This window comes from Trichoderma asperellum, chromosome 3 (assembly GCF_020647865.1).
Source record: "Trichoderma asperellum chromosome 3, complete sequence".
Classification (NCBI taxonomy): domain Eukaryota; kingdom Fungi; phylum Ascomycota; class Sordariomycetes; order Hypocreales; family Hypocreaceae; genus Trichoderma; species Trichoderma asperellum.
Window position 1 is genome coordinate 3744925 of NC_089417.1, and position 23915 is coordinate 3768839.

The 23915-nt window shown below is 49.4% G+C and overlaps 10 protein-coding genes across 10 annotated transcripts; 2 read left to right on the forward strand and 8 right to left on the reverse strand.

The window, feature by feature from the left end:
* Window positions 1–200: 200 nt before the first annotated feature.
* TrAFT101_005823 (uncharacterized protein) lies at window positions 201–2718 on the reverse strand (the record flags this gene model as incomplete). Its single annotated transcript, XM_024900196.2, has 2 exons — window positions 201–2452; window positions 2520–2718. The coding sequence occupies 2 exons, from the start codon at window positions 2716–2718 to the stop codon at window positions 201–203; spliced, it is 2451 nt and encodes an 816-aa protein (XP_024760330.2).
* A 973-nt stretch (window positions 2719–3691) lies between these two features.
* On the reverse strand, window positions 3692–5216 carry VPS30 (Vacuolar protein-sorting-associated protein 30; the record flags this gene model as incomplete). Its single annotated transcript, XM_066127592.1, has 2 exons — window positions 3692–5067; window positions 5132–5216. 2 exons carry the CDS (start codon window positions 5214–5216, stop codon window positions 3692–3694), a joined length of 1461 nt encoding a protein of 486 aa, XP_065983704.1.
* A 464-nt stretch (window positions 5217–5680) lies between these two features.
* TrAFT101_005825 (uncharacterized protein) lies at window positions 5681–9087 on the forward strand. Its single transcript, XM_024908151.2, has one exon. It carries the CDS (start codon window positions 5838–5840, stop codon window positions 8805–8807), a length of 2970 nt encoding a protein of 989 aa, XP_024760332.1. The 5' UTR covers window positions 5681–5837; the 3' UTR covers window positions 8808–9087.
* A 205-nt stretch (window positions 9088–9292) lies between these two features.
* TrAFT101_005826 (uncharacterized protein) lies at window positions 9293–9595 on the reverse strand (the record flags this gene model as incomplete). Its single annotated transcript, XM_066127593.1, has 1 exon — window positions 9293–9595. One exon carries the CDS (start codon window positions 9593–9595, stop codon window positions 9293–9295), a length of 303 nt encoding a protein of 100 aa, XP_065983705.1.
* Window position 9596: 1 nt separating this feature from the next.
* Window positions 9597–10994, reverse strand: TrAFT101_005827 (uncharacterized protein; the record flags this gene model as incomplete). The annotated part of the gene is made up of 6 exons (XM_024900140.1): window positions 9597–9710; window positions 9782–10201; window positions 10269–10463; window positions 10549–10727; window positions 10806–10847; window positions 10922–10994. The coding sequence occupies 6 exons, from the start codon at window positions 10992–10994 to the stop codon at window positions 9597–9599; spliced, it is 1023 nt and encodes a 340-aa protein (XP_024760333.1).
* A 1044-nt stretch (window positions 10995–12038) lies between these two features.
* Window positions 12039–12545, reverse strand: TrAFT101_005828 (uncharacterized protein; the record flags this gene model as incomplete). The annotated part of the gene is made up of 1 exon (XM_066127594.1): window positions 12039–12545. One exon carries the CDS (start codon window positions 12543–12545, stop codon window positions 12039–12041), a length of 507 nt encoding a protein of 168 aa, XP_065983706.1.
* A 270-nt stretch (window positions 12546–12815) lies between these two features.
* Window positions 12816–13418, reverse strand: TrAFT101_005829 (uncharacterized protein; the record flags this gene model as incomplete). The annotated part of the gene is made up of 3 exons (XM_024900206.2): window positions 12816–12871; window positions 12930–13053; window positions 13125–13418. The coding sequence occupies 3 exons, from the start codon at window positions 13416–13418 to the stop codon at window positions 12816–12818; spliced, it is 474 nt and encodes a 157-aa protein (XP_024760334.2).
* Window positions 13419–14014: 596 nt separating this feature from the next.
* On the forward strand, window positions 14015–16288 carry TrAFT101_005830 (uncharacterized protein). The gene is made up of 2 exons (XM_024900252.2): window positions 14015–14871; window positions 15383–16288. Exons 1-2 carry the CDS (start codon window positions 14121–14123, stop codon window positions 16234–16236), a joined length of 1605 nt encoding a protein of 534 aa, XP_024760335.2. The 5' UTR covers window positions 14015–14120; the 3' UTR covers window positions 16237–16288.
* Window positions 16255–21603, reverse strand: TrAFT101_005831 (uncharacterized protein; the record flags this gene model as incomplete). The annotated part of the gene is made up of 3 exons (XM_024900243.2): window positions 16255–16303; window positions 18597–18643; window positions 19888–21603. The coding sequence occupies 3 exons, from the start codon at window positions 21601–21603 to the stop codon at window positions 16255–16257; spliced, it is 1812 nt and encodes a 603-aa protein (XP_024760336.2).
* A 75-nt stretch (window positions 21604–21678) lies between these two features.
* TrAFT101_005832 (uncharacterized protein) lies at window positions 21679–23322 on the reverse strand (the record flags this gene model as incomplete). The annotated part of the gene is made up of 1 exon (XM_024900228.2): window positions 21679–23322. The coding sequence occupies one exon, from the start codon at window positions 23320–23322 to the stop codon at window positions 21679–21681; it is 1644 nt and encodes a 547-aa protein (XP_024760337.2).
* Window positions 23323–23915: the final 593 nt, after the last annotated feature.

A 23915-nucleotide genomic window follows, 5' to 3' on the forward strand; every position in this document is an offset into this window, starting at 1 on the left:
AGTGCAAATTCTGCAGATACTACTGAGGTAGTGAAAATAATTGTTTAGGAACCAAATCGTACGTTAGAATAACCCCATCTTCCTCACATACTATAAATCAACATATTTAGGCCAATCTGGGCGAGTATTTAAAAGCAAATGAAAGAAAGTCAAGAAATTCAATCTTATCATTCAGCTTCTCCCTTCACATACCATCTCACTCAAAAGTCCTCCCCATTGACAGCATCATCATCACCATCACCATCGTAGTCAATCTCATCGGAGCCTAGGGACATCGCAGACTTAATATAGTCCTTGAAGCCCTTGCTCATCTTGACCACGGCACGAACGTGCTTCTCTCCAATAGTAATAGTCGGCAAACCTTCCTCGTTGGAATCGCTCTCAGCCAAAGCCAGCGCTGTCTGCATTGCGTTGCGGATCTCTCGTCCGTTCCACTTGAGCGCGCGGACCTCCTGGCTCGACCAGATAAACTGACGGGCCGCGATAGCGACGCGAATCCTGCCGTGGGAATCACGGTTCAGGCGGTCGAAGTTATGGGTCCAGATGCGCTCGCGGTCTTCATCGCTGAGGTTCTTGTAGTGCAGCGCGACGTGAATTCGGCTGAGGAAGGCGGTGTCAAAAGACCGGACGCGGTTGGTGGTGAGAAATAGGACGCCGCGGTAGTACTCCAGCGCGCGGAGGAAGACGGAGACGAGGCCGTTTCGAGAGATATTCTTCGCGCGGCGGCGCTCGAGATAGACGTCGGCCTCGTCAAGTAGGACAAGGGCTCCATAACGCTGGCCCAATTCGAGGAAGTAACTGAGATTGGTCTCGACGCGGAATGAATCGACGCTCAGGTCACCACTGGTGAGGGAAATAAGCGGGCGGTTGGTCAGCTCAGCAATGCACTCGGCGGTGCAAGTCTTGCCAACCCCAGGCGCGCCGTGAAGGAGGAAAATGCGCCCCTCGCCCTTGTTGCGGATGAAATCGTTGCCCCAAGGAGTGATTTGACCGTCGACACCAGTTGCATATTGGCCAATGAGAGCTTTCACGGTCATCTTGATATCATCGTCTAAGACGAGATACTTGAAAGCTTCTTTGTCGGCTTTGACGGGGCTGAGGTTGGCAACGTGAAGATTCCCCCAACGGCGAGTGCCAAGAATGAACCCGGGAATTACCTTGCTGAGAACATAGAAGAAAAGTTCGTTGTCGGGAGGAGTATCGCACAGGGGATCAATGTCTTCGAATCCATTGTATGGACCATCGTTCTCCCGAGGTCGACCTTCAGTGCAGATGGCGCAGCCGCATCTTGGCAAATTCTGAGGAAGGTGATCTTTGTTGGGTATACTCTGAGTTGCACGGCGGCGGGGAGGATGAGGATATCGTCTTCCATCCCAGTCTGGCGCGTTATCAAAGTACTTGTCAAAGCCAGAGGCATCACAAATAACACGACCATTCATAAAGCCAGTTGGGCCACCAGGCAGTCTGTTACCGGAACCAGAGTTGACAAGCAGGCCATCATATTCCATATAGGTAGGTCTCTTGAGGAGCTCCCAGTAAAGCTTGCCTTCTTCGATTAGTTTTTCACGCATCGTGAGGCCGCCTTGAGCAGCGAGGTCTTCTTTCCAAAACGCTTCAGGAACCACTGACAAAGTGCTAATTGCTTGTTCACCTGGCCATGGATTGACAACATAGCTCTCCATGAAGCGACCAACTTTGGTGCCATTGGACTCGAGCAGCCAACAGTTTATCCTGTAACATTCAGGATTGCTAAGGTGACGATTTCCAACACTAACACTGCTAATGACCAAAGGTGTCCAGATGTCGTATTTCTTGGCATAGATGACATTTCCAGGCTTGAGAAGTAGCCAAAAATACTGAAAAGTAGCCATGGGAGTCTCGAGTTTGTGGAGCTCCTCTTCCTTGGTAATCTCATCTTTGAGACTTTCATCAAGGAAATCTAAAAGAGTGTCGATATGCTTGACTGTGGTCTCAACATATTCGGCACTATGCTCTTTAGGCTGCTTATCACGGTACTCGAGAAGCTCCCTGCGGTGGTGATAAAGTATGCGATAGGGTGCGTTGATATGAACTGTTTTCCCGTTGAGATTGACGGTCGGGTAGTATCTGACGACAGCTCTAAGAGCATTGATGAGATGTTCCGAGTAGATAATCATGAAAGGAGCATCGGCTACAGGAGATCCAACCGTATCAATATACTGTTCTTCATCGGTATAGTAGCCGTCGCTTCGGTAATCGATGTTATCAAAAGCAGACGTGAGAGGCCTATCTATCTGAGGGGGCGCTCGGCGAGGATGAGCTATGCGTCTATGGTCATCAGGTCTGCCTTCAATGCACACAGTGGTGACAACCTCGAAGACAGGCTTCTTGATAGGTTCGCCACCTTCATCGGTTTCATCTTGTCTGATTTCGTAGGTGGTCACATTCTGGAACGGCTTGGAGCTTCGCAAGCCTGTGGGTTATCGTTTAGCATTGTTGAACCTTTTATTTGAAGCAAAAGAAGGGGGATTTCGACTCACGCCCAAGGAAACGCCTATTGAGGCCAACATGATTGAGGGTATACAAAATATCAGGAACCTCGCCTTCGACGACATATCTAAGACGTCGCGGATTGGGCAGCGTGCTGCGAGGCCCTAGTTCCTCAAAACCATCACTACTCAGACTGTCCTCACGAGACATATTGTAGTCCCGAATGACAGGAATATGACGTCTAGCCATGATGCTGGCGCAGAAGTGTAGTTAAAACAGACTGAATAAGCAAGAGAGACACGATATAAGGTGTATCAAAAAATCAAAAAGAAAATAGCAGATCAAAGAAGAGGTTCATCCAGAGAACGGCAGCTGGAGGACATTATAACCTTTCCTTCACGCAGCACAAAGCGGGCGTAGGCGTAGGTATGCGATTTAGCTGTTACTCGAGGCAGCAGCATCCTGATTTCAGCCTAGCCAAGCTAGTGAGGTTATCTGCCTGGCGATCAGCCAACAGGAGGCCAGCAACGATGCGCGCGACGGAATATGGACTTAGTTTATGCATGGCAACAGCCGGACCATTGCAGCTCTCATGGTGTGTATAGTCTACCTGCCGGTTCAAAGAGGGGCAGCCCAAAAGAGGCTGCATCCCTTGTTGGTCCAAAGAATTGCTGTGTTGTCATGCTCATGCCATGCGGCAGGCTACCCACCTGCGGCTGAAACGCCGTCTTACAGGTATATTGGGCTATCCCATCCGACCGGATGTCTCTCTAGATCACAATAGTCATAGACGGCTGGATTAGCTGGTGACAAGCTTTTGCATTAGAAGGAAGTTTTATTGGGCCTCGTGACTATGATTTTCTGTTATCTCGTGTGACATTGTTGCACAGTAAGACGGTGTCTATTTTGCCCGATGGTCCTTGTTACCAAGTGCTAATCCAAATCGCACCCCTTCTCTTTCGCTATCGTGATGTATTATGAAGGTATGCTCTTTTCGGTGCACTGCCACTTTTGATGAGCTGAGTGCCTGAGACTAGTTAGTGTGCTAGTTGAGTAGTTGCCGAAAACGACTCCAGCGACGAGAACGAAGGTGAATAGCTATAATGACGTACCAGCAATAGTTTCGTTCAGCCTAGAGGGCAATAACTATCGTATGTCGTAGTAAGTGCTATTGACTGAGGCGTGACGCGCTGCTGTTACACGGAACACAGCGTATTTCCTCTCACTGAGTCCCATTTCTCGCATTCGAGGTCACATTGCTTGCATGGGCTAGCAGAAACTTACAGCACGTAAGTGTGAGCTTGCATGCTTTGGTCCACCCATCATCTTGCGCAATACCAAGCTTTATGCTAGTATCTCCTATCTTGTCTCCCTCAATTTTGTATGGTAGGGTTAACGGCGTGCCCGATGATTCTGTTTCTTGTTGAACAAAGACACCCAGCTGGCGAACTAGCTCGAGGAATCCGACCATGGCAGTATCGAACTTGCGGTGCATAAACGTGAGTCCAAGTGGCATGTCTCCTGAACTATATAGTTCTAGGACTTGTTTCTTGGGTGGCGCATTCATCGGCCGCCCACCTAGCCTGCTGGATGCCGGGTTGGGCATTTCATATCGTATGATTTTGGAAGTGCTACCCAAAGGCAGCGGATCATAGCCTTGGAATTTATAACCGAGTTTGTCGGCAACCGTCACGAGCAGGAGCAGAGCATGGCCCCAAGCAGCATTGACTTCTGGCCAGTCCACAGGCTTATTTGATAGCCTTCCAAGGCGCAGGCCATTGATAGTAGCGAAACTTCCGTCATGGCTAATGCAAAATGTATCGTTGTAGACATTGGATCGTTGGAGCTTCTCGAGCAGCTGTGAGTCGTTGTTATACTTGGCGTTGATGCTGTCACGTTCGGCCTGAAATTCTGCCATTTTGGTAGCAAAGGCATTTCTTTCCCTCCAGAATTGTTCTTCCTCTTTATTTAACTGTTGCGACTCTTCCTCCAAGGCCCATATCTCATCGTCCAGAGCATCTTTCTCGGCCTCCAACTTTTTCAACTCTGCCATAGCGGCGGTTTTATCTTTCTCTGCCTTTTTCAGGGCCTCCTTCCAAGCTTTGACATCTTCCTCACTTGGCTGATTACTTTGAATATCTTTCAGATGTTGGACATATGCGTCTCTTTCTTTTGATGCTGAGTCGAGCTTCTTTTGCAGACCTTCTACAAGTAACTCGGTACAGTCCACACATACGGGATGATCGATATCGGATCTGGCGGATAAAATCTCAAATAACCGGTTGATTTTATCTATATCGTCTCTCTTATTTGACTGAGGCTCGTCTTCGGGGGCTCCGTTTGTACTGGACCGGGGGACTACAGCTCGTTCTTTTTGCTGCTGCTGAGGAGGCAGCGGATGCCCAACTTGCGACTCGGTAAGATAAATGAACGACATTGTAGAATCTCGAGGCTGGCTGCCACGGTATCGCTTAAAGGTTGGAGGGCCAGCATTCTGCGATACTTTGTCGTAGAGTGATCTTCGTGACTGCTCTTGGGCCTGTAGAATCGACGGTTGTGGGGCAGAGGCTTTCGTAACTGGCGACGACGATGCTGCTGCTGTGTTATAAATCAATAAGTAACGGTGTCTATCTTCTGCGACGGCAAGTCAGAGGAGACTCACAAACTAGAAGGTCATAAGCGGCCGGGTTGAGGTCGTCAAGAGAGCTGTCCAGCCTCAACGGCTGGCGGCACTTCTGGCAGTACATCTCGGGGTGTTTGAAAGCACGCCGACTGAGAGGGTTCGTTGTATCGATAGCAGAAGTGCCTTGTCATGCCCTCGAAGATGCCGGTCGCAAAGTGGAAGAGATCGAGGCTGAGGAGGGAGCATGAAAGTCGAAAGATAAGTGCTGGGTTCAAGTCCGCGCTTGCGTACACATGTACCAAGAATCAAATCGCGGGTACTGTGACGGCATAGGGCCGCTGCAACCCCGCTATAGCTGAAGTATCTGCCCTCTGCACATGGATTGTTAGTGGACTCGCCGCACTATTTTAGGCCAGCTGGTAGTGTAGATGGGAGCTCACAGCCGCTAGCTGTTAGCAGGCGCAACCACTTAACGCGCGCTTGCGAGTGCTCCGTACAGCAGTGAAATCGCGACGCGGAGTGTCAGACCCATGCTCGGCCCATCTCGTTGCTCCCGCAACCATCTTTTATCCAAGCCTGCAGGTCTGTCTCCCATTTTCAATGTCCACCTAGGCTACCAAGAGATTGGCAATTAGTAGTGGCCAATGTCGGCTCGATTTCAGCATTATTTCTATATCAATTGGAAACACTGATCTTTTCGTGTAGCTCATAGCGACAATAGCGTTTTAGCTTCGTTTGTGCTGCCATGGAACCACCGGCCAAAAGGCGCCGAATGAGCCAGCTGCTGCTGGACAAGGAAAATGTTGACGAAGACGATGATGAGCTCGCCTTGCAGCCATTCGAAGTTGAAGCCAAACGAGATCCGGATTATAAATTATCCATCGAACGAGCCTATGCAGACCAGCGGTTCCAAGCCACCATGGCGCATATTTTCGACAAATATGGTCGTGACTTCGAAGGCATTGGGGATGAGATCGATCTTGTAACGGGCGAGATTGTCGTTAATAATGGGCATGTTCGCAATATGCGTGACGAAGGCGATGTTGGAGACGGCCTGAGAGAATATCTGGGCGAAGAAGAGGATGATGAAGACGAAGGAGTTCTTCTGGAGGATCTATTTGATGACGAGGAACAATTTGGGGACGAGGACACAACAGAGCAAGAGGGGGATGCAACAGTCTCTGGGAAACAAATTCAAAATGACATTGGCACGGACGACGACGACGAAGATCGCATAATACAGGGCCACGAAGCACCTCGCGAATCGCATTCAACAGCCTTGGTCTTGGGATCAATGGCAGCAAATGCGAGGGGCGTTTCCAGAACTTCTTTACTCCCCTTGCCGCACAAGATTCCACATGGTAATCTTTTAGACTTAGAGCCTACTGGACAGCTACCCTTTGTCTCTTCGCCACTCTCTTTCGATCGTTCGCCGTTCGCCACGGAGCCATGGAGCTTTTCTGGCCAATATTCTGATCCTTTGTGGAACCAGCCCGATTTATTTACAGTCCACCAGCCGAAATCCCAGCAATTGCCGATTAAAGCAAGCCGATACGATTTTCCTGCGCAGAGCGGCCAAAGCTCGATCTGGGCGCCTCGGTCTAAATTTCGAGATGAAGAGAATAAGCCGCTTCAATCTGTATTTGCGGCTACATTTGGGAAACATTTACTCGCCAAGAGGAAGAAAGTTCTTCGGCATCCACTGGTACTACCACCTATCAAGGACGTAGAAGATGATGACAAGAGAGAAGAAGAGGATGAGGATGAAGATGAAGATGCGATTCTAACAGGGAAGAAGACCAAGGAGGTTGAAAGCTTTGGCAGTATTCCAGTGAATCTTGCCAAGAAGAGCAAAGGTTTATATGTCAATAATCAGTCTTCTGAGACAGGCAAAGAACTCGAAGAGAAAGGAGTGGAAGGGGGTTCGAGTGATAGCGGCTATAAGTCTACACAAAGCACTCGAAAGGCCAGAAAGAGAAAGCGAAGACCGGATGAAGACTTTGTTAGAAATGACGCTCTGATCCGAGTTGCCGAACCTTCAAGGGGAGCTCTTCATGTAGATGATGAAATACTGTTATCAAGGGTCAATCAATCTCACCAAAAATTGTCGACGGGTGAGCAGCTTGATGAAGCTGATGGTCTAAGGCGCTCTGGACGCATGAGGAAGCAAGTGGAATTTTTGAATAAAATTTCCTGGGCCGATGTCTTGGCGGAGCAGAGAGCTGAAAAAGAAGCGGCATTTTCTCGGAATAGGTGTGACGGACAACTTATCGAAGCCGAGGGCGCTTTTGAAGAGCGGCCTGTCTTAGCTGCGCCGGAGGATGATTATGTTCCCGATTCTGCTGCTGAAGATGAAGAAGGATTTGAAGAAGACGAAGAAGAGGAGGCAGAGGAGGGAGAAGAAAAAGGAGAAACAAGAGGCCAGACAAACTTCCACGATGGTTTGGCGATACTACGCGAAAAGGAAACTCGTCAACCAGATATCCATGACGAGCCTCGTTTGCCAATACCGGAAGCATTTCCTCGCAAGAATGCAGATTTTTCATGCCTCCTCTCGGATGATGAAGCTCCTACCTTGCTGTCAAAATCAAGGAGGTCCTTTTCTGAGAATACGCCCAAAGATGTGCTCCCACTACGCGAAATTCAAAATATCAAGACTCAAACAACTGTGAAGGCCGGCTCGCCAGCAAGTCACAAAACTAAACGATTAGATTATTCTCACGACGAGAATACGAAGACAAAAGAGGCCATTAAAGATGCGTCTCCTATAGTCAATAAGAGTGGCATGGGGTCGGGCGGATACCTTGATATTCCATCCGAAGACTTGAGTGGCGTGGCGCCATTACCTCCTTCCCCTACTCGTTTCTCATCTCGAATTACCCCCGAAGTGTCTCTCGACGACAAGCCTCAAGCTTCATACACTTCAGCACGGAAGGCTAGGTCTCGGCAATCTGCGGAGACTCGTTCTTCAAGTCCATGTGCTCGTGTGATTGAAGATACCCCGAAAGTTACGACCTCTAAGAAGCAGAAGAAACGCCAATCAACGAAGCTTGCAACAACTCCCATCGTCATTGAAGATAGTTCCTACGAGACATCGGATGAGAGTTACCATGTGGAATCTTCTCCTATCGCTAAAGCCTCTATACCTGTTGAACCAGTCCTCCCCCCCCCCTCTAGACGTACCACGCCGCCTCCTGAAGTGGTGACTCGAGCTTTCTCACAATCTCCTGTGAAACTTTCTTCGATGTTACCACCCAATTCTCCCACCAAAAGCCCTTCAAAACGCACCTCGTCAACGCACTCAGAGCTGCCCTCCGTTGATGAAGCTAAGACATCTAATCCTGTTGCATCTTTGCCCTCTTTGAGCAATCCTCCCCAAACACCTCGTCACTCGAATCGCCATTCTTTCAAGGTTCCTTCTTCTCGACATTCCATCTTGTCTTTGCTATCGGATGACGAAGATGAGGAGGTTGACGAGCTGGGTCGTAACCTGGCTGCTACGCCCAGGTTGCTTAGTTCTGCAGCACAAACTACAGCACAGAAAGTTTGGAAATCTACTTCTCGCACCAGAGAGGTGTATCATACGCCAGTCAAGAAGCGACCAGCTGAGCCTATTAGTCCTGGTAGCATTATCAAGACGCCCGGTGGTACTTTGAGGGCATGTGGCGTGGATGGCTATAGATGTGGACGCGATTTTTGTTTTACGTGCTTATAGTTTATGGGGATAGTAACTAGACTGTTTCTTTTTTTAAGTGGGAGAAAAGTAGAAGTGATTGATGGCGTTTTACGGGATAGCTAGCGGACTGGGCGAATGGAGTAATATATCTGGAAATCTTTTGCGAAACAAAAGGGAGAATGGTAGGTTAGTGTGGAATGACGATGTATTACACGCTACCTCATATTAGCTAACCGCAAATCAAATAAATTGTTTCAAATCATCGAAAAGGGAAGCGAGAAATTATGGGTGAAAAGCTCCCTCCCTCCATCCCTTTCCTGCCTCGCACAAGAGCTTTGCAAATGCCCAAATTTCCTGAAACGCCGTAGACCGACTTGCTGCTCCGAGCTAGCTGAACTCTGACCGACTGAGTGCAAAAGTCGCCAGCTCTAGGTTGTTTTCACAAACTGGTGAAAGGATGTAGAGAGAGGAAAGGAAAGGAGAGAGTTAGGGGAATAGAGAATTTTGTTCGCTGTAGTGTTTTCCTAACCGCTTGCTTTCTTTCTCATATCCAGCCACCGAAATATTGTTGTTCCTATCATATTCCTGCACGTTTTGACAACTGCAGAAACTTGCCGTTCATCATAAAAAGAAGTGTTTGCCGCTGTTTTTTTTTCGTTTATTTCCCATGACTCATCCCCTTGAAAATTTATTAGGCAGCCCAGCCGAAAGAGTTGTAGTTTTATCTTTTGAAGAGGTAAGGGTTCAAGCACCGGTGACGGGAAAAAGAGGCCAGAGAGATCGCGATACTTTAAAGGATAATAGAGAGAATAAAGCACCGTAGCCATTTCAGGACTTGTACGGTCCTCCGTTAGCGCCGATCAAGTTTTGCTTGAAAACCTCAGGGTCTCGAACAGGGTTGAAATAGGCGTGCGCTTGCGCTTCCTTAGCGGTCAGACGTTCCTATTGTTATTAAATTTGGCGTTAGTTAGGAAAGCGGTAAAAAAAAGAAAGGCAAGGGGCGAGTAACGAACCTGGTGGTCGTAACGCAGTAGTTTATCGAGGAAATCAATGGCTTCGTTAGAGACAAAACGCTGATTCTCCGATGTGACGAAACTGTGCCAAGGTTTCTTCTGGAACCGTCCTAGAATATCATCATACTGTGCGTCCAACTCGATCTCGTACTTGTCAAGATAGTCAAACAGATCGTCTGTGCCAAGGACCTTAGCGATCTTGACCAGCTGATCAGAGTTACTGTTTCCATGGAAGAAGGGCTCTTTGCGGAAGATCATGGAGGCAAACATAGCGCCGAGACTCCACATATCGAGGCTGTAGTCGTACTCCTGGAAATCAACTAGCAGTTCGGGGCCCTTGAAATAACGAGAGGCCACACGGACGTTGTATTCAGTTCCAGGATGATAGAATTCAGCCAGACCCCAGTCGATAAGACGTAGCTGTACCCCGCAAATTAGTACATAGAAGCAAACATGACATATCTTGTGCTTTCTGTCCGGAATTTACCTTTCTGTTCTCATGATCGATCATAACGTTATGAGGCTTCACGTCTCGGTGCATAATTCCCTTGCTGTGACAAAAGTCCAGAGCCTTCAACAACTCGAGAATGTAGAATCGCACATCAAGGTCGTTGAACTTGGGATAGAGGCTTCGGAAGTCGGTATTGTTGACATACTCGAAAATGAGAGACGGAGTCTTACTCTGCGATTCGCCAGGGATGTCCCCCCCCTTCAGTCAGCTCACCGCAACATCTATAGCTTGCCAATTATGCTCATCATCTGCTCACCTGGGAGTCTCGCACGACGTCAAGCAGTGCAACAACGTTGGGGCCGCCAGCCAAGTTCTGCAGAATCTTGATCTCTCTCTTGATCTTCTTCTTCTTCACAGGCTTTAGAACCTTGACGACGCACTTCTGGTAGTTGACGACGTTGATGCCTTCGAAAACCTCGGAGTATTTTCCTCGACCTGTGCATCTTCCGATTAGCTACGCGTAGGGGACAGTCGCGCGACGCGGCATCGAGCGGATTCAGGCAAGCCACGTACCGATCTTGCGGACAACCTCGTAGTTCTCGAGAACACCCCAGCCTGCTCAGCATGTTAGCGCCTGTCTCTTCCAACCACACAGCTCGCGTGGACATGGGGACGGGGGATCTCCGCACTGATATTGACGCTGTCGTAATCCCAATAGCTGCGGGGCATGTTCTGATTGACGTCGGCGTAGACGCGCGCCATCTTGGCTGAAGGAGTCGCAGACACGCGACGCAATGAGGATAAAAAAAAGTATGTTGTTGCGCTGGACGATGACCGCGCGGGAGGGTGATTCAGGCGAGGATCCCTCTTCTGGCGATGCAGATGAGAATCCAAAGGTGGGATGGGATGTGCCGCCAGTTCAGCCCCACATTGGCGCCAACGGCGATCAGCCATTGGCTGCAGCGCTTATCGCTTAGCTGATTTCGGTGCCAGCGGACAGAGATTTGAGCTGAGTCAGGTTGCGCGGTGGGCGCTGGGCAGCACGGATATCAAGACATGTGAACCGGGCGTTGTAAGGCCTGGGCACGTTGTAGATACAGCTGCTGTTGGGTGCGTGCATGTACTACCTGCGGTACCTGTTTCTGTCACTGAGGCTGAAGCTGAAGCTGAAGCAGTGGCTGTAGCTGTTGTTGGATCCTTATACTGAAAGATGCTGCGTAGCAACTACAGCAGCTACCTTATCTTGGAAGAGAGTTACTCCTACTACAAACCTATCAAGCGATGTCACCTCTTGTGCAATTATCAGTTTTTTTTTTTTTTTTTTTTTTTGGCCTTTTTTGGCTAAAGATTACGGTATATTATGAATATTAGTATTGCATTGCGTTATGTTTCCACCGGCCAGCCACTTCATCATATCTTGTCAGACGCAATCCCTGTGCTTTAGTTTTGAAGTTAGCCTGTATTCTAAAGTCAAATTCAACGGCCTAAGCAATTATCAGGGAACGAATGTAGCCTCAGAGAGAAGATTATATAATTACTCGTCATGTCGCTTTTGCCAGCCCTCCCCAGATTTGGTCGTTGGTTCGTCAGGCTTGCACGCGCGATCTGACTAAGGATGACGATACAAAAGGTTTTCATCATAATGCAGTACAAGTGTTTCTGGAAGAACAAAAAAAAAAGAAAGAAAGAAAAGACGGATAATGCTTACCGCTGATTGTACATTACCATGCGTTGGTAACCAAAATTTGCAAATTCGCCCGAGAATGCCAAGAGGGCTGATCGCTATCAAATATCATGAGTTCCGCTCTAATCATAGTCAAGTGAATCGAGCCCAGCTTCAACAACATCCCAGGTTCGCTTCCGTAAATCTGGCTTAGGTTCTTGCTTTACCGCCTTGGACTTCTTTTTCTTTTTCTTCTTGCTTCGAGAACTTGTGGGGGCACCCGGTCCATGGGGAGAAGCGGTATCTGTTTCATTTATAGAGGCATCTCGCGGCGTGCCTGATTTGGCCAGAGCTTGTTTTTCTCGTTGTCGTTCGAGTTCCCTTAGCTCTGAATGCCTGAATATTTCGATCTGCTCATCTGTGAGGGTGCGTTTTACACCGTCTTCGTAGTAGCCGAGGCCATCATCCTCTTCTTCCTCCTCTCCCCATTCCTCGTACAGCTGATCCTCGGAGACTTCTTGTGATGGAAGAGTTATGAAATGTTGTCCAAAATCAGAAACTGCTTCGTTTGAAAAGTGACTTTGGTGAAATTCCGATAGTTCGTCACTTGATATCTGTGGAATTTTAAATGAGAGCTCGTTGGTCGACATCCTCGCAGGCATCCGTAGGCTGAGGTAAGGTTAGGCCGTCGCTGCGTAAAATGGCGGGACTGACCGCGACCAAGACATTCGTTGGTCACGTGCCCCAGTTTGCAGCCTGACGCGAATAACGAAGACGCATCGAACATTGGGGCATTCAACCGACATTTGCGCCGTGCATATATATCAAAGATAGAGGGAGGGAAAATAGGAATCGGCTAGAAGCATTAAAAGCAATTTTTCATGCCGATGTGAGGTAGCGGGCGATCCAGCCAGCTCAGTCTATGTAGACCGAAGGAGTGCCAATGCACTTTCAAACGCACGCACAACTTCTTCGTCTAGCGATACCGTTAGTTTTAGAATCAAGCATCAAGTAAATTGTACGTGGGTGCTTACAATGCTGCTGCTTTTGGGCCATCTTTTCCTCAGAAATGTTCACAAAGCGTTGTCGCGTCTGTAAGCGCTTCACCGCTCGCTCGTCATCATGGGCTGAGGCAGCCGATGACCATACCTGGAAATACTGCACGTATAGTTTGCTTACTTTAGTACAATATGTGGGAGAAGATAATCAAAAGAGGCAGCACGTCTTACCTTGGCAAGATTTTCAGCTTCTTTGAGGATTTCTCGCTCTTGCTCATCCGCGTCAACCAGAGCCTTTTCATACCGCGCCTCAAAGTCGTCCCAATCAAAAGGACCCAGGACGGCAGGAGGGTTTGGCGTCAGCCTGCCATTATGCTGTTCAGCTGATAGATCAGGCGTCTTTGTGTGAGCAAAGCGCGGTCTCTCGAAATCTAACACGGCTGTCTCATCCTTGTCGTTGAGGTCCTCTTTCGTCCCATAGACGGGCAGGCGGCCCGCGCCATTGGGCGATTTCGGTGAAGCCATGATGGAACTGATGATGCTTGGGCTGCCGTGTACCTGAGATGCTTGGCGTGATCTATGGCAGCTATTTGGCGTGGACGAGAAGGGGGTAGAAAAGGGGATTGCGCTTTGGTATTGGCTGCTTTGCTGGAAGGGAGAATGAATCACTGCGGAGCGTCGACTCGGCCATCTGGAGCGCTTTCTGGAGACCGTTGCAGTGCAAAGGACGCAGCGCGAGCGTGGCTGCAAATGTGAGTTTCTATCAAGACCGATGGTACAGACAAGAAAAAGAAATATGGACTAGACAAGCTTCATCCAGTGAATGGGCCGCGCTAGCTGCCGTGATGGACGTCACCGTCACCGCGGGCGTTGAACGTGAAACTTTGATTTGAGAGAGTGTCAGGGAGATCGACGGCCACCTCGCCAGATTTCCAGACGCAAGCGCCTCTGCTGCCGCTGTCCACAGTGGAGCCCTACGGGCAGTTGCCTGGCGGGCGGCCAACTAGAGCCGCGCAGCACAGCGGCCTCCGCCCTTGGCCTTGGGGGGGTGGCCAGGCCCGGCAGTGGCGTCTGAACAGCTCAGCTGTCGTTATCGCACCCCGTGATCTCATGCCTTCAATCCTCAACCTCTGTTCTATTCAAGCGTCCAAGCATCGCATCGCTTGCTCCAGAGAGGCTTCACTCGCGTTCAGAGACCCAGAATTCACATGTGTTCACCTAAAGTATATGCAGACTGGGCCAAAGTATAAATTTCCCAACTCGGCCCTATCTTCGCTCTCCCTCCGTCATCGGTCGTTGCGGACAGCGCCAGTTGCCTGCATCATCCCGACATATATATTGACCATCCGTCGACTCCCCATCTCAGCCTCGGCAACTGCAGCAATCAGGTCCTACGATATGGAGTGCGACATCTGCCATCACCCGCATGACGCTCAGCGCCGGCCGTTCTTTTGCGCCGTAGATGCCCGCAACAAGATCTACGAGGGCCGCATGAAGCACCTGCAGCTCATGCTCGGTAATGAGTCGCTCAAGGCGCAGATCGACGAGCTCCTGGATGATGCAGCCAAACCAAACAAGCATACTTGGGATGAAGCCATTTCGCAGAGAGATGCCGCGGAGCAGAAGACTGATCAGATTCTCGCCGCCGCGGATAGGCTTCGCGACGAAATCAAGGCTGCCAGGGATGAGATCCAGGCTAGAAAGGCGGCCCTCGCTCGGCGGAGATCTGACCTAGCCTCCGTCTCTACCGGTATGGTCGAGCGTAGAGCCAAGCAGCTCAAGGAAGTAGAGAAGTCGATTCATATGCTCAAATTCCGATGGTCGCAAAGTGCTGAAGACATGGCCTCTACTCGTGCCTTTTTGTGCACGGAAGCTGTCCGGCTCTACGGTCTTAGAAGGATCACGAAGAAAGGCGGCACTGGGCGCTACGAATATCATCTCGGCAAGATTCCCATTGTAGATCTAACCAGCATGGACTGTGAGTACCCAAAAGTTTCCTTCTTTTCCATCTTTTCCGAAAATGTCCCCATTTCTTCATGTCGTCCTCCTCTTCTCTCTTCACTGTTCTTGCCTAGTATAGTATAAATGATATATATCTCTTTGATCCCTCTTCATCCCTGACGAAGGAGACTTGGGAAAGAGATATGAAAAAGAAGAAAATACATGGTATATATCTCTTTGATCCCTCTCTATCCCTAACAAGGGACTCGAGGGAAAGAAATATGAAAAGAGGAAAGCGAAATTTGAATAGTAAGAAGAGAAAAGAAGATTGAAAGAACAAGAGGAGATAAGTATAAGTCGAAAAGAAGTTGCGGGACAAAATACAGGCAGAGAGAGAAGAAGACAAAAACTGGAGAGAGATGTAGGAGAGGACAGAAAAGAGAGAGAGAGAACAAAGGAGAAAAGAGATCCGTGGCAAGAACAGAAGAAGAGAGAAACGACAAGAACCAAAATCCTCCGCCCAAGATATATATGCTGACTCTTTCCAGCTCTTTCGCCCGAGGTTATCTCAACCTCTCTCGCCCATGTAGCGCATGTTCTCATGCTGGTTTCCCACTACCTTTCCATCCGCCTTCCTGCCGAGATCGTCCTCCCTCACCGCGATTACCCGCGACCAACCATGTTCACCATTCAAAATTCCTACCGCCATGGCGACGTTTCATTCCCCGGGACTCTCCTGGCTCCGACTCCCCTGTCTGAGTCCCCATTTGCCAACTCCCATGTCCCTCGACCTCGCCCTCTGTTTGTGGATAAATCTCTCCCGCAGCTCTCCAAAGAGGATCCTGCTGCCTATTCGTTGTTCCTCGAAGGCGCCACGCTGCTTGCTTATGATGTCGCTTGGCTCTGCTGTTCGCAGGGCGTGTCTGTTGGAGATAAGACTTCGTTTGAGGACATTTGCAACATGGGCCGGAACTTGCATAATTTGTTGATGAATAATCAGCTTCAAGGCGGTGCCATCAATTTTTCGATGGGCGCGCCAGGAGTAGACGCCAACAATGGAGGCCAGAATGCTGATTCGAATCAGAGCTGGATCGGCCGGTATGCTCATGGCACGACTTATTACAGCCTTGCCAGCGACGAAGGAACCGAACTGATGAAGTCTTTCAAACTGCCTAGTCCGTTGAAGCTTGCCGATAAGCTGAAGAAGAAGCTTCTTGGAGACGCGCCCGCTCCTGATTGGGAGGTCCTTGGCGATGATGAATGGAAGGACGAAGGCATGGCGGGTAACGGGGTGTTTGATCCAAAGGCTGTGGGCAGCAGGAATGGCGGTACTCCCGATGTGAGAGACTCGCCGCGGACTAGTAGCTCAAATGGGTGGATGAAGGTCAAGAGTAGATACTAGGTAGACGATAGACCGCCTTTAGACCATCATATGAACGAGATTTCCACTCCAAAATTCCATATTCTGGCTGTGTTCCTCCACGATGTTGACTTTGCCACACTTTTTTTGTGCAGCATTTCTTTTTTTTTTTTTTTTTTTTTTTTTTTTTTGGCATTTTATGCCGTTTGTTATTTGTGGTTTGATGTTTGTGGTTTATATTTCCAGGCGCATTTGAGTGGTAGAAAGTAGTTTCAAGCACCTGGGTCCGATTGAAGATCTTGTTTTTGTCTTCAATATCCGGAGCTGAGAAGATGACGTAGTGGAGATGGGCCGGGTTTTTTTTTCCCCAAGGCTCTGTATCTCTACTTCTTCTCAAATGACGAAGCTTGCTTGCTGTGGTTTGGTTCCGAGCTCGTTCTGTGTGTCCATGGGTTGGTCATGACCTTCTCCCAATTCGTGAGATTCTTTTACCTCCCGTTTGGGGCCAGTCCAAGTCAAATACACTGTGGAGGGCAGTCAGACACTTTTTGTTTTGTCCCATGTTCTTCTTGGATGATGACTCGCATTGAATGGGGCCGCCAACGAACCTGCTCCCAATTCGTGAGATTCTTCGTCCTCACGTTTGGGGCCAGTCCTTTCGGAGGGCGGGCTGTGGCATTTTTTTTTTTTGGCCCCATGTTGTGTGTGTGTCTTGTTTCAATTCATTCCGTAAAGAGTTTGAAGTGATTTATCTTTCGAGAAATTATCCAAGAAGGCGGTCATGGCTTGTTACCAATTCGAGAGATTCGTTTTCCTCCCGTATGGTGCCGGTCCTTGCGGAGGGCAGCCAAGGCCGATTTTGTCCAAGTCATAAAGGCGTGAATATTGGTTGGCCTAGACATTGGGTTCCAGCGTGTGATTGGTTTTGACTGGAGAGAGTGGTGGACATCGAACCATCATCGTTAGTTTGAGTGGTAAGTTTGGATTCTGTTCAACTCAATGGAGACGACATGAACTTTGTGGTTTGAAGTTGGATTATGATTTAAGCCGTCTCCAATGAGGATCAGTTGTTGGATGAGGTTGATGTCCACCACTGGGTGGTCTCGAAAGGCGATGAGAAGTTTGAGTGTATCGCTTGTGAGTGACCGATGAGAGTTCATGGCTGATGTCATGAAGCTCGGAGATTTTTGCAGGGTAAAATGGTTCGAAAATAAATTGGTAAGATGGTCATTCTGCGCAGTGACACAAAACGTTCTTGGGTTTATCGCTGCGCAGGTGCCCGTGGTTGCAGTAAACCTCCATGAGTGCCGAGAGATCAGTAGATGACGATGGATTGTAATGTATAGAAGTTTTGCGTCTTGATCTCTGGCGGTTCCGAGTTTGATGTGTTTTGTGCCGAGAAATGAGAAGAGAGTGATGATGTTTTTTTATCTCTCCTTTCTGGCAAGTCCCCATTTGTTGTGTGTTGTCGTGAGTAGGTAGTTTGATCAACACACAATTGAGAATTATCGCGCAGCCATGATGAATTGAGATTTGATGTCAGGCTTTCAGACTAGAAACTTGAGCGCGATTTCTCGATCTTGGGAGAGACCAAGCGAAAGCTGAATTCTGATAGATTGTGTCTAGCTTCTAGTCTCTCCCGAATTTCCCCGTTGATGTTTTTTTGTGTTTAAAGGAGGATCCGATGTGAAGTAGATGAAGTTGTTTCAGATCCTCCCAATTTCCCCAGTGGTTTGTTTATCAAGGAATAAGATGTCTTGCGATCATGTTGTATTCCTGGATAATAAAGCGTAGAATAGCTTGCTGAAGGTATCCTTCGACAAAGATGTGTGAATTTTCCCAAATTTGTTGTGTCAAAGGCGAGAAGGTAAGTGGTTTTGAGTAATTGAGTTGACCTTTGACAGAAGCCAGAAATCTTGTGAGACTTTGATGAAAGTAGAAGTCTGATAGCGACCAATTTTTTTTTTAAAAAAAAAGTGTTCCCCTGTCGCTATCAAATGCAAGATTCCCGGTCTTGTGAGAGCAAAAAGACAACCATATCGCAGCTGTGTAGATTGTAGATGCTTGTTGCGCTGGAGCATGGTCTGGTCTGGTCTGGTCTGGCCCGGTAGTGTGGCTCGATGGAGCGCTTTAGTTTGAACCAGTGCTTTAGTTTGGAGTGGTGGCTTGTTTGAACCAGTAAATTGGTTTGAAGTGGTAGTTTGCTTGAGCCAGTGGGTTTGGATGAAGTGGTAGTTAATTTGTACCAGTGGCTTGCATATTAATTTGCCGAACCAAAGTCTTGTCTGTTTGAAGTAGTGGTTTGATATAGTTGAAGATGTGACCAAACCGACAATAGACCAATATTTTTGCTCTCAGTATGTCGTTGCCGTGTTGCGTAGATTGAGCAGTGTGAAACTGACTTGGCAACGACACGATTGCGAGCAGGAAAGCAAAAGCAGATGTGATGCTGTGATGATATCTTAGTGGAAAAATAGCGGGTGCTGTAACTGTAGCTGTAGCTAGTTGCTGCTTTGCTTTCCCGATCGCAGTGCTGACTGAATGTGATTTTGTCGAACGCTTGGTGAGAGGTCTGGATAAGCGACGTTGTTCGACATCATTGCGAGTGGAGCTGCATGCGAATGAAGTATTCAAAGCTTTGCGCTGCCATTCCGATGTATCGCAATGATTCCCCGAAGTTTTGTGTCTTGAATGTCGAGCTGTGTAGATGTCTTCGACAATTCTAAACACTGGAAAAGGGATAGCCACAGATGGTGATGCTTGTTGAAGTAGAATGAAGATCCATCTGTGCTCATTATCTCTTTCCCATATGAACCCCTTCTGTATGGTCGACTGAGCAGAGCAAGATCAAGAAGATTATGAAAGTCGCTCGTCGATAAAAGTAGAAATAAAGTCCAAACAGAAGCAAATGATTATGAGTCAAGAGGCTTTGGTTCCATCAATGTGCCATTGATGACACAGGGGCAAGGCGAATTCAGCGACAAAGACAAGCAAAAGAGAGTGCTGTACAATGATGTGTGCGTTCTACTGAATCGCATGTCCCGAAAATTGCAATAAAGCTCTCTTAGATGGTGTGGAAAAATTGAGTGTGTGCCAAAACATATCCTCACAATATGCATATGACAAAGGGCGTAAGGAGCAAATTGGTCGGCGTAAACTGGATAAATAATGTCCGCGTCCCAAGTCTCTGACAGAAGACAATTTTTGCTCGGTGCCCAAAAATACCATCGAAAAAAAAAAAATCCCTCAGAAGAGCCGAGCTCAGCTGCTTTCCCAGTTGGTTTCAATATTAAAGATAATAGTTGATCGTCTCGGTTGGTGTCCAAAAAGCTGTTCGACACGAATGCGCTCAGTTCCAAAATTGAACAAGAAGGAATGATTCGACCTGCGCAAACCCAAGATTCTCAAAACCGTAACTCCAAATGTAAGACGTAAATGTAGAGTATAGCTGGAAGACCGAAAAAAAAAAAAAAAAAAAAAAAGCAAAAGTCGAAAAGCAGTCGGGGAGCTCGAATATTGCTGATAACCATCCATCATTAAACATTAAGAATTAATGATTAAAAATTAAGAAACAAGAAAAGAAAAGATGAGCATCGTGCATCATCTTTCGTCTGCATTGCCCTCATGCAGAATTTCTCTCTGAGCCTCGCTCGCTCGAATCGCCTTCATAACGGCGGGCGAAGCGAGAATCACCTTTGCCGCTCCTTCGTCTTCGACATCCATTCCACCATCAGCATCGCTTCCAGCGCGAGACAAGGCTTGGAAGGACTGTGGAGATCGAAGCTGGGCTTCTCTCTCCGCGGCGTCTGGTGAACGAATAAGGGCCGAAGACTTCTGCGGTAGCTTCGGGTGAAAAATGGAAGCAGGCCGGCGCCTCCTCATGACGTTGCGCAGATCCCGAGCTAGGCTCTCTTCCTTTTGCTTCTTCAGCTCTTCAGCATCGGGGGTCTTGACTTGCTGCGGCAAGGGGGTCATGGGGGCGGGAGTCGCGGGCAGAACAAGATTTCCGCCAGGGAGAAGGAGTCCTCCCATCCTAATAGGCGCGACCTCGACCTCTTTCATTCGGCTCGGCTCAGGAGTCACAATGATCGTCGGGATTGTGACCGGAGTCGGAAGCTCAGTCTCAGGTTGTTGCTCTTCACCAACAACTGCTTCAGAGGCCAGGGTAGCGTCGTCGTCGGGGGACTTAGAACTGCTCGCCTGGGTATGGTCCTCTGGAAGTGGCTCTTGCGCCTCTGTGACTGAGTCCGATCTAGATACACAATCGGTCGGGGCTATATCCCTTTTCAAAAGGTCGTCAGCGGCGCTTTCGGTTGGAATATTGGCCTCGATTGTCCGACGAATGTTGAACAGATCGTTCAACGATAGATTGGTGGCGGTACCAGCCGAGTTGTCCACCATGTCAGGAGGGAATGCCCAGAGGGGCACGTCCTGGTCTGGTGACGGCGGTCGTGAGAACGATTGTGGTGGTGTCGCCGCGAGCATGGCGGCCTCGAGCTCATCAGCGAGGGAAGACCCAGCGTCTGATTCACTCGCCGACCTAGCGCGAGTCGGAGTCTGCGGAGGCGTACGCTCCAGCATGAAATCAAACATTGCTTCTAGGTCGATTGAGTCCTCCTGCTCGTTCCAATCTTCATCATCTTCACCCATGTAAGGCGATCGCGGGGACGATACGGTCTGCTTGGGTGAATTTGGAGCGGCATCCGGAACGATGTCATCGACGGGGGGAGTTGGCTCTTCAGGTTCTGCCATCTCGACGACGTGGGAAATTGACCCGTTGAACTCTGCCGTATCGACGACAGTTGGGGTTGGCTCTCCGGGTTCCGTCATCTCGAAAACAGGGGGGATTGACCTGTTGAGCTCCGTCGCCTTGTCAGTGGGCTCCTCCGGCTCTGTCATGTCAAAGACGACGACAGGGGGAATTGGCTTTTGGAGCTCCACCATGTTGACATCTTCCAAGGATCGTTGCTGCTCCTCGATGATGATGTCCTCCACCGAAGTAAAAGCTAACTGAGCAAAAGCTGCAGTTAGGAACTCTACCTCGGTGTCGGGCAATTCGCTGCCAACTAGGTCCAAGGAGGCCATTTCTTGGTCCATACCAGACACCCGAAGGCCGGCTGGAACGAAGAAGTCGGAAAAAGGCGGCTCCTCGTCGGTGACCGAGTCATCGTCTGTGTCGGAAGGAGGCGCGTCACGGCATGATCCCCAATGTGGAGTCAATCCTGCGTCTGCCATCACTTCATCTTCGTCGACGATGTTGGCGGCGGGGGTAGAATCGGCGACCGCAGGAATGGCCGCTAACCAAGCCTCGTACTCATCGAACCAGGAGTCGACGGCTGTGGGAAGCGTTCCTTTGGAAGCGCCGGAAAGAAGATCGTCCATTTGACGATCAAGGAGGTCGGGATCCATGTTGGCGTAATCCGCCTCCAGGTATGTGTGGCAGTCAGCGGCTGCTAAGAGGTCAGGCTGAAGTTCGATCCCGTCCTACTGGGCCTCGACGACAGTCTGAGCGCTCTGGAGAGCAGGCGACACGTCCAACCATCCGCGGGTTTCATCGCAGCTGACAGGCTCCTGGCTAGCAGAAGACCATGTCGCGGCAACTTCCAATGGCAGGATGGTTTCCTGGGAGTTGGAATTGTCCCAACACAGATCATATAATGGCCTTGGTACCGCCATTCCCGCGAGGGTCTCGGCATCAGCCATCTCAACGTCGGAGTCCACCCCATAGGAGGTCTCGTCCTCGTTGCCACCGGTGACTGGGAGCCCATCGTAAAACGACGACTCCGCGACAGACACAATGGTGGACCAACCTTCACCATCCACCTCCATTGAGGTCTCAGGTTCCTCGGTTGCGGCTATGTCGATGTTCAGCAGGCTTTCACCTTCCTCCTCATACGAGGTCTCCAGTTCCTGGGCCGCTTCGGGTACCGTGGCTCTCGACGAAGCCTCGCCTTCCACCTCAAATGAGATCTCGGGGTCGTTGGCTGGGTCGACTTCGTACAGCAGGCCTTCACCCTCCTCCCTAGATGAGGACTTGGGTTCCTCGGCGGAGCTTTCACCTTCCTTCTCATGCGAGATTTCCAGTTCCTCAGCTCGGCTGTCTTCGTCACCCTCCAGCAAGCCATTACCTTCCACCCCAGATGAGGTCTCGGGCTCTGGTGCTTTCGGGCCGGGTCCGACCAGACCTTCACCTTTGGACTCCTTCTGGTCCGCGGGTTCCTCGGTCTCTATTCGTCCGTTGGCAATCGTTACGTCGTCGGCGACGTTCTCAGACTCGGGATCAGTGGGCCAAGCAGAAGACGGAGTCTCTCTTGACTGAGGCACTGATGGAGCAGGCGAAGCGTGCTCTTGGCTGTCGGATGCTGTCGGCTTCAGATCGATAACCGGTTGCTCAACGGCGGTTCTCCCATCCTTCTTTGCTGCCAGGATTTGTCTGGCGCGCTCCTTTACGAACTTCTTAAATCGTTCTTGGCTCTGCAGCTCCTCCGCTGTGAAGGACGGCTTAACCGAGCGGCGCGATCGTTTACCCCGATGGATAACCTCAAGACCAGCACTGTTGAGGCCGAGCAGGGGAGGGCGCGAGCGTAAGACGAGAACGAGATTTGGAGTTCTGGAGGCTGCCATCTGATGGGCCACGACGCGATCGCCGGTGGACCCAAGCTCCATGGGGCAGTAGCATTTGACGATGTAGTCCGTGAGGTCGAATTCGAACTCCATGGCTTCATGGATTCGGCGGACTATTTCGTTGGCGGCAAGACAAAGAACCCCCTTCAGGCCGAACCAGATTGTCATGACAATGACTGGAACGCCCATCCAGAACCACGCGAGAAATATGAAGTCAATCGCGAGATCGACTTCATGACGTAGGTCAGCCGTCGCGGCAGCCCAGGGCTTCCAGTACCGGAGTAGGGAGAGCCAAGACACCACAGCGACGACAAAGTTCTTGTCCGGGGCGAATGCTGAGACAAAGGCGAGGTATGAGAGGACCGATGGCCAGAGGGCGATGGCCATTTTTGTGCACAGGCACACAAGGAAGAGGAGAGCCCATAGGGCTGGGTAGAAGGCGATATCGCCAAGGCAGGGGTCCTTGGGATAGGGAACGAGGCGGAAAATGGTCTTGAACTCCATTTTTTCTGTCAGTGGTGAGGTCGTTCGTTCGTTGGTTTGCTTGTTTCTTGTGATGGTGTTGATGGTAACTGGAGAAGGAAGGGGAGAAAAAGAGGAAAAAGTCGGAGGGGGGGCGCAGGACTTTTGTTTATTTCTTCCAAACATTCGCAGGCACATGACTTACAGTTGTTTCTGGCCAATTGAGAGCGTTATTTTTCACTTTTTCCCCAGTTATGGTGTGCGTGACTGTTCGCCAGCTGGCAGGTCGTGACAGTTGAAACGGCTATGGCTCTCACTTTTTCCTCACTACGCTGCCAGTTGACAAATCTAAACACTGATTTTCACTTGGCAACATCAGATTAAAAACAATCAACTGCCGGGCGACGCCAATTCGTATGCGGAGGTCAATGGCGATGAATGGCTGAATGGCGATGGGATATCTCAGCCGCCCACTGCGCTTGGTGTTTTATGCTCTGCAACAACTGTCAACTCACCCAAGTCCACCACATTTGGGGGAAAAAAGAAATACCTAGGTAATAATAAAAATAAACTGAAATACAATTACTCACTTATAGCAGCTCTAAATCTATGATAGTTTATGCAAACATCGCTCT

Coding starts and splice junctions, on each gene's coding strand:
- TrAFT101_005825 (XM_024908151.2), top strand. CDS start 5,838: ATGGAACCACCGGCCAAAAGGCGCCGAATGAGCCAGCTGCTGCTGGAC.
- TrAFT101_005830 (XM_024900252.2), top strand. CDS start 14,121: ATGCAGACTGGGCCAAAGTATAAATTTCCCAACTCGGCCCTATCTTCG. Junction 14,872..15,382: donor AGATCTAACCAGCATGGACT/GTGAGTACCCAA, acceptor GACTCTTTCCAG/CTCTTTCGCCCGAGGTTATC.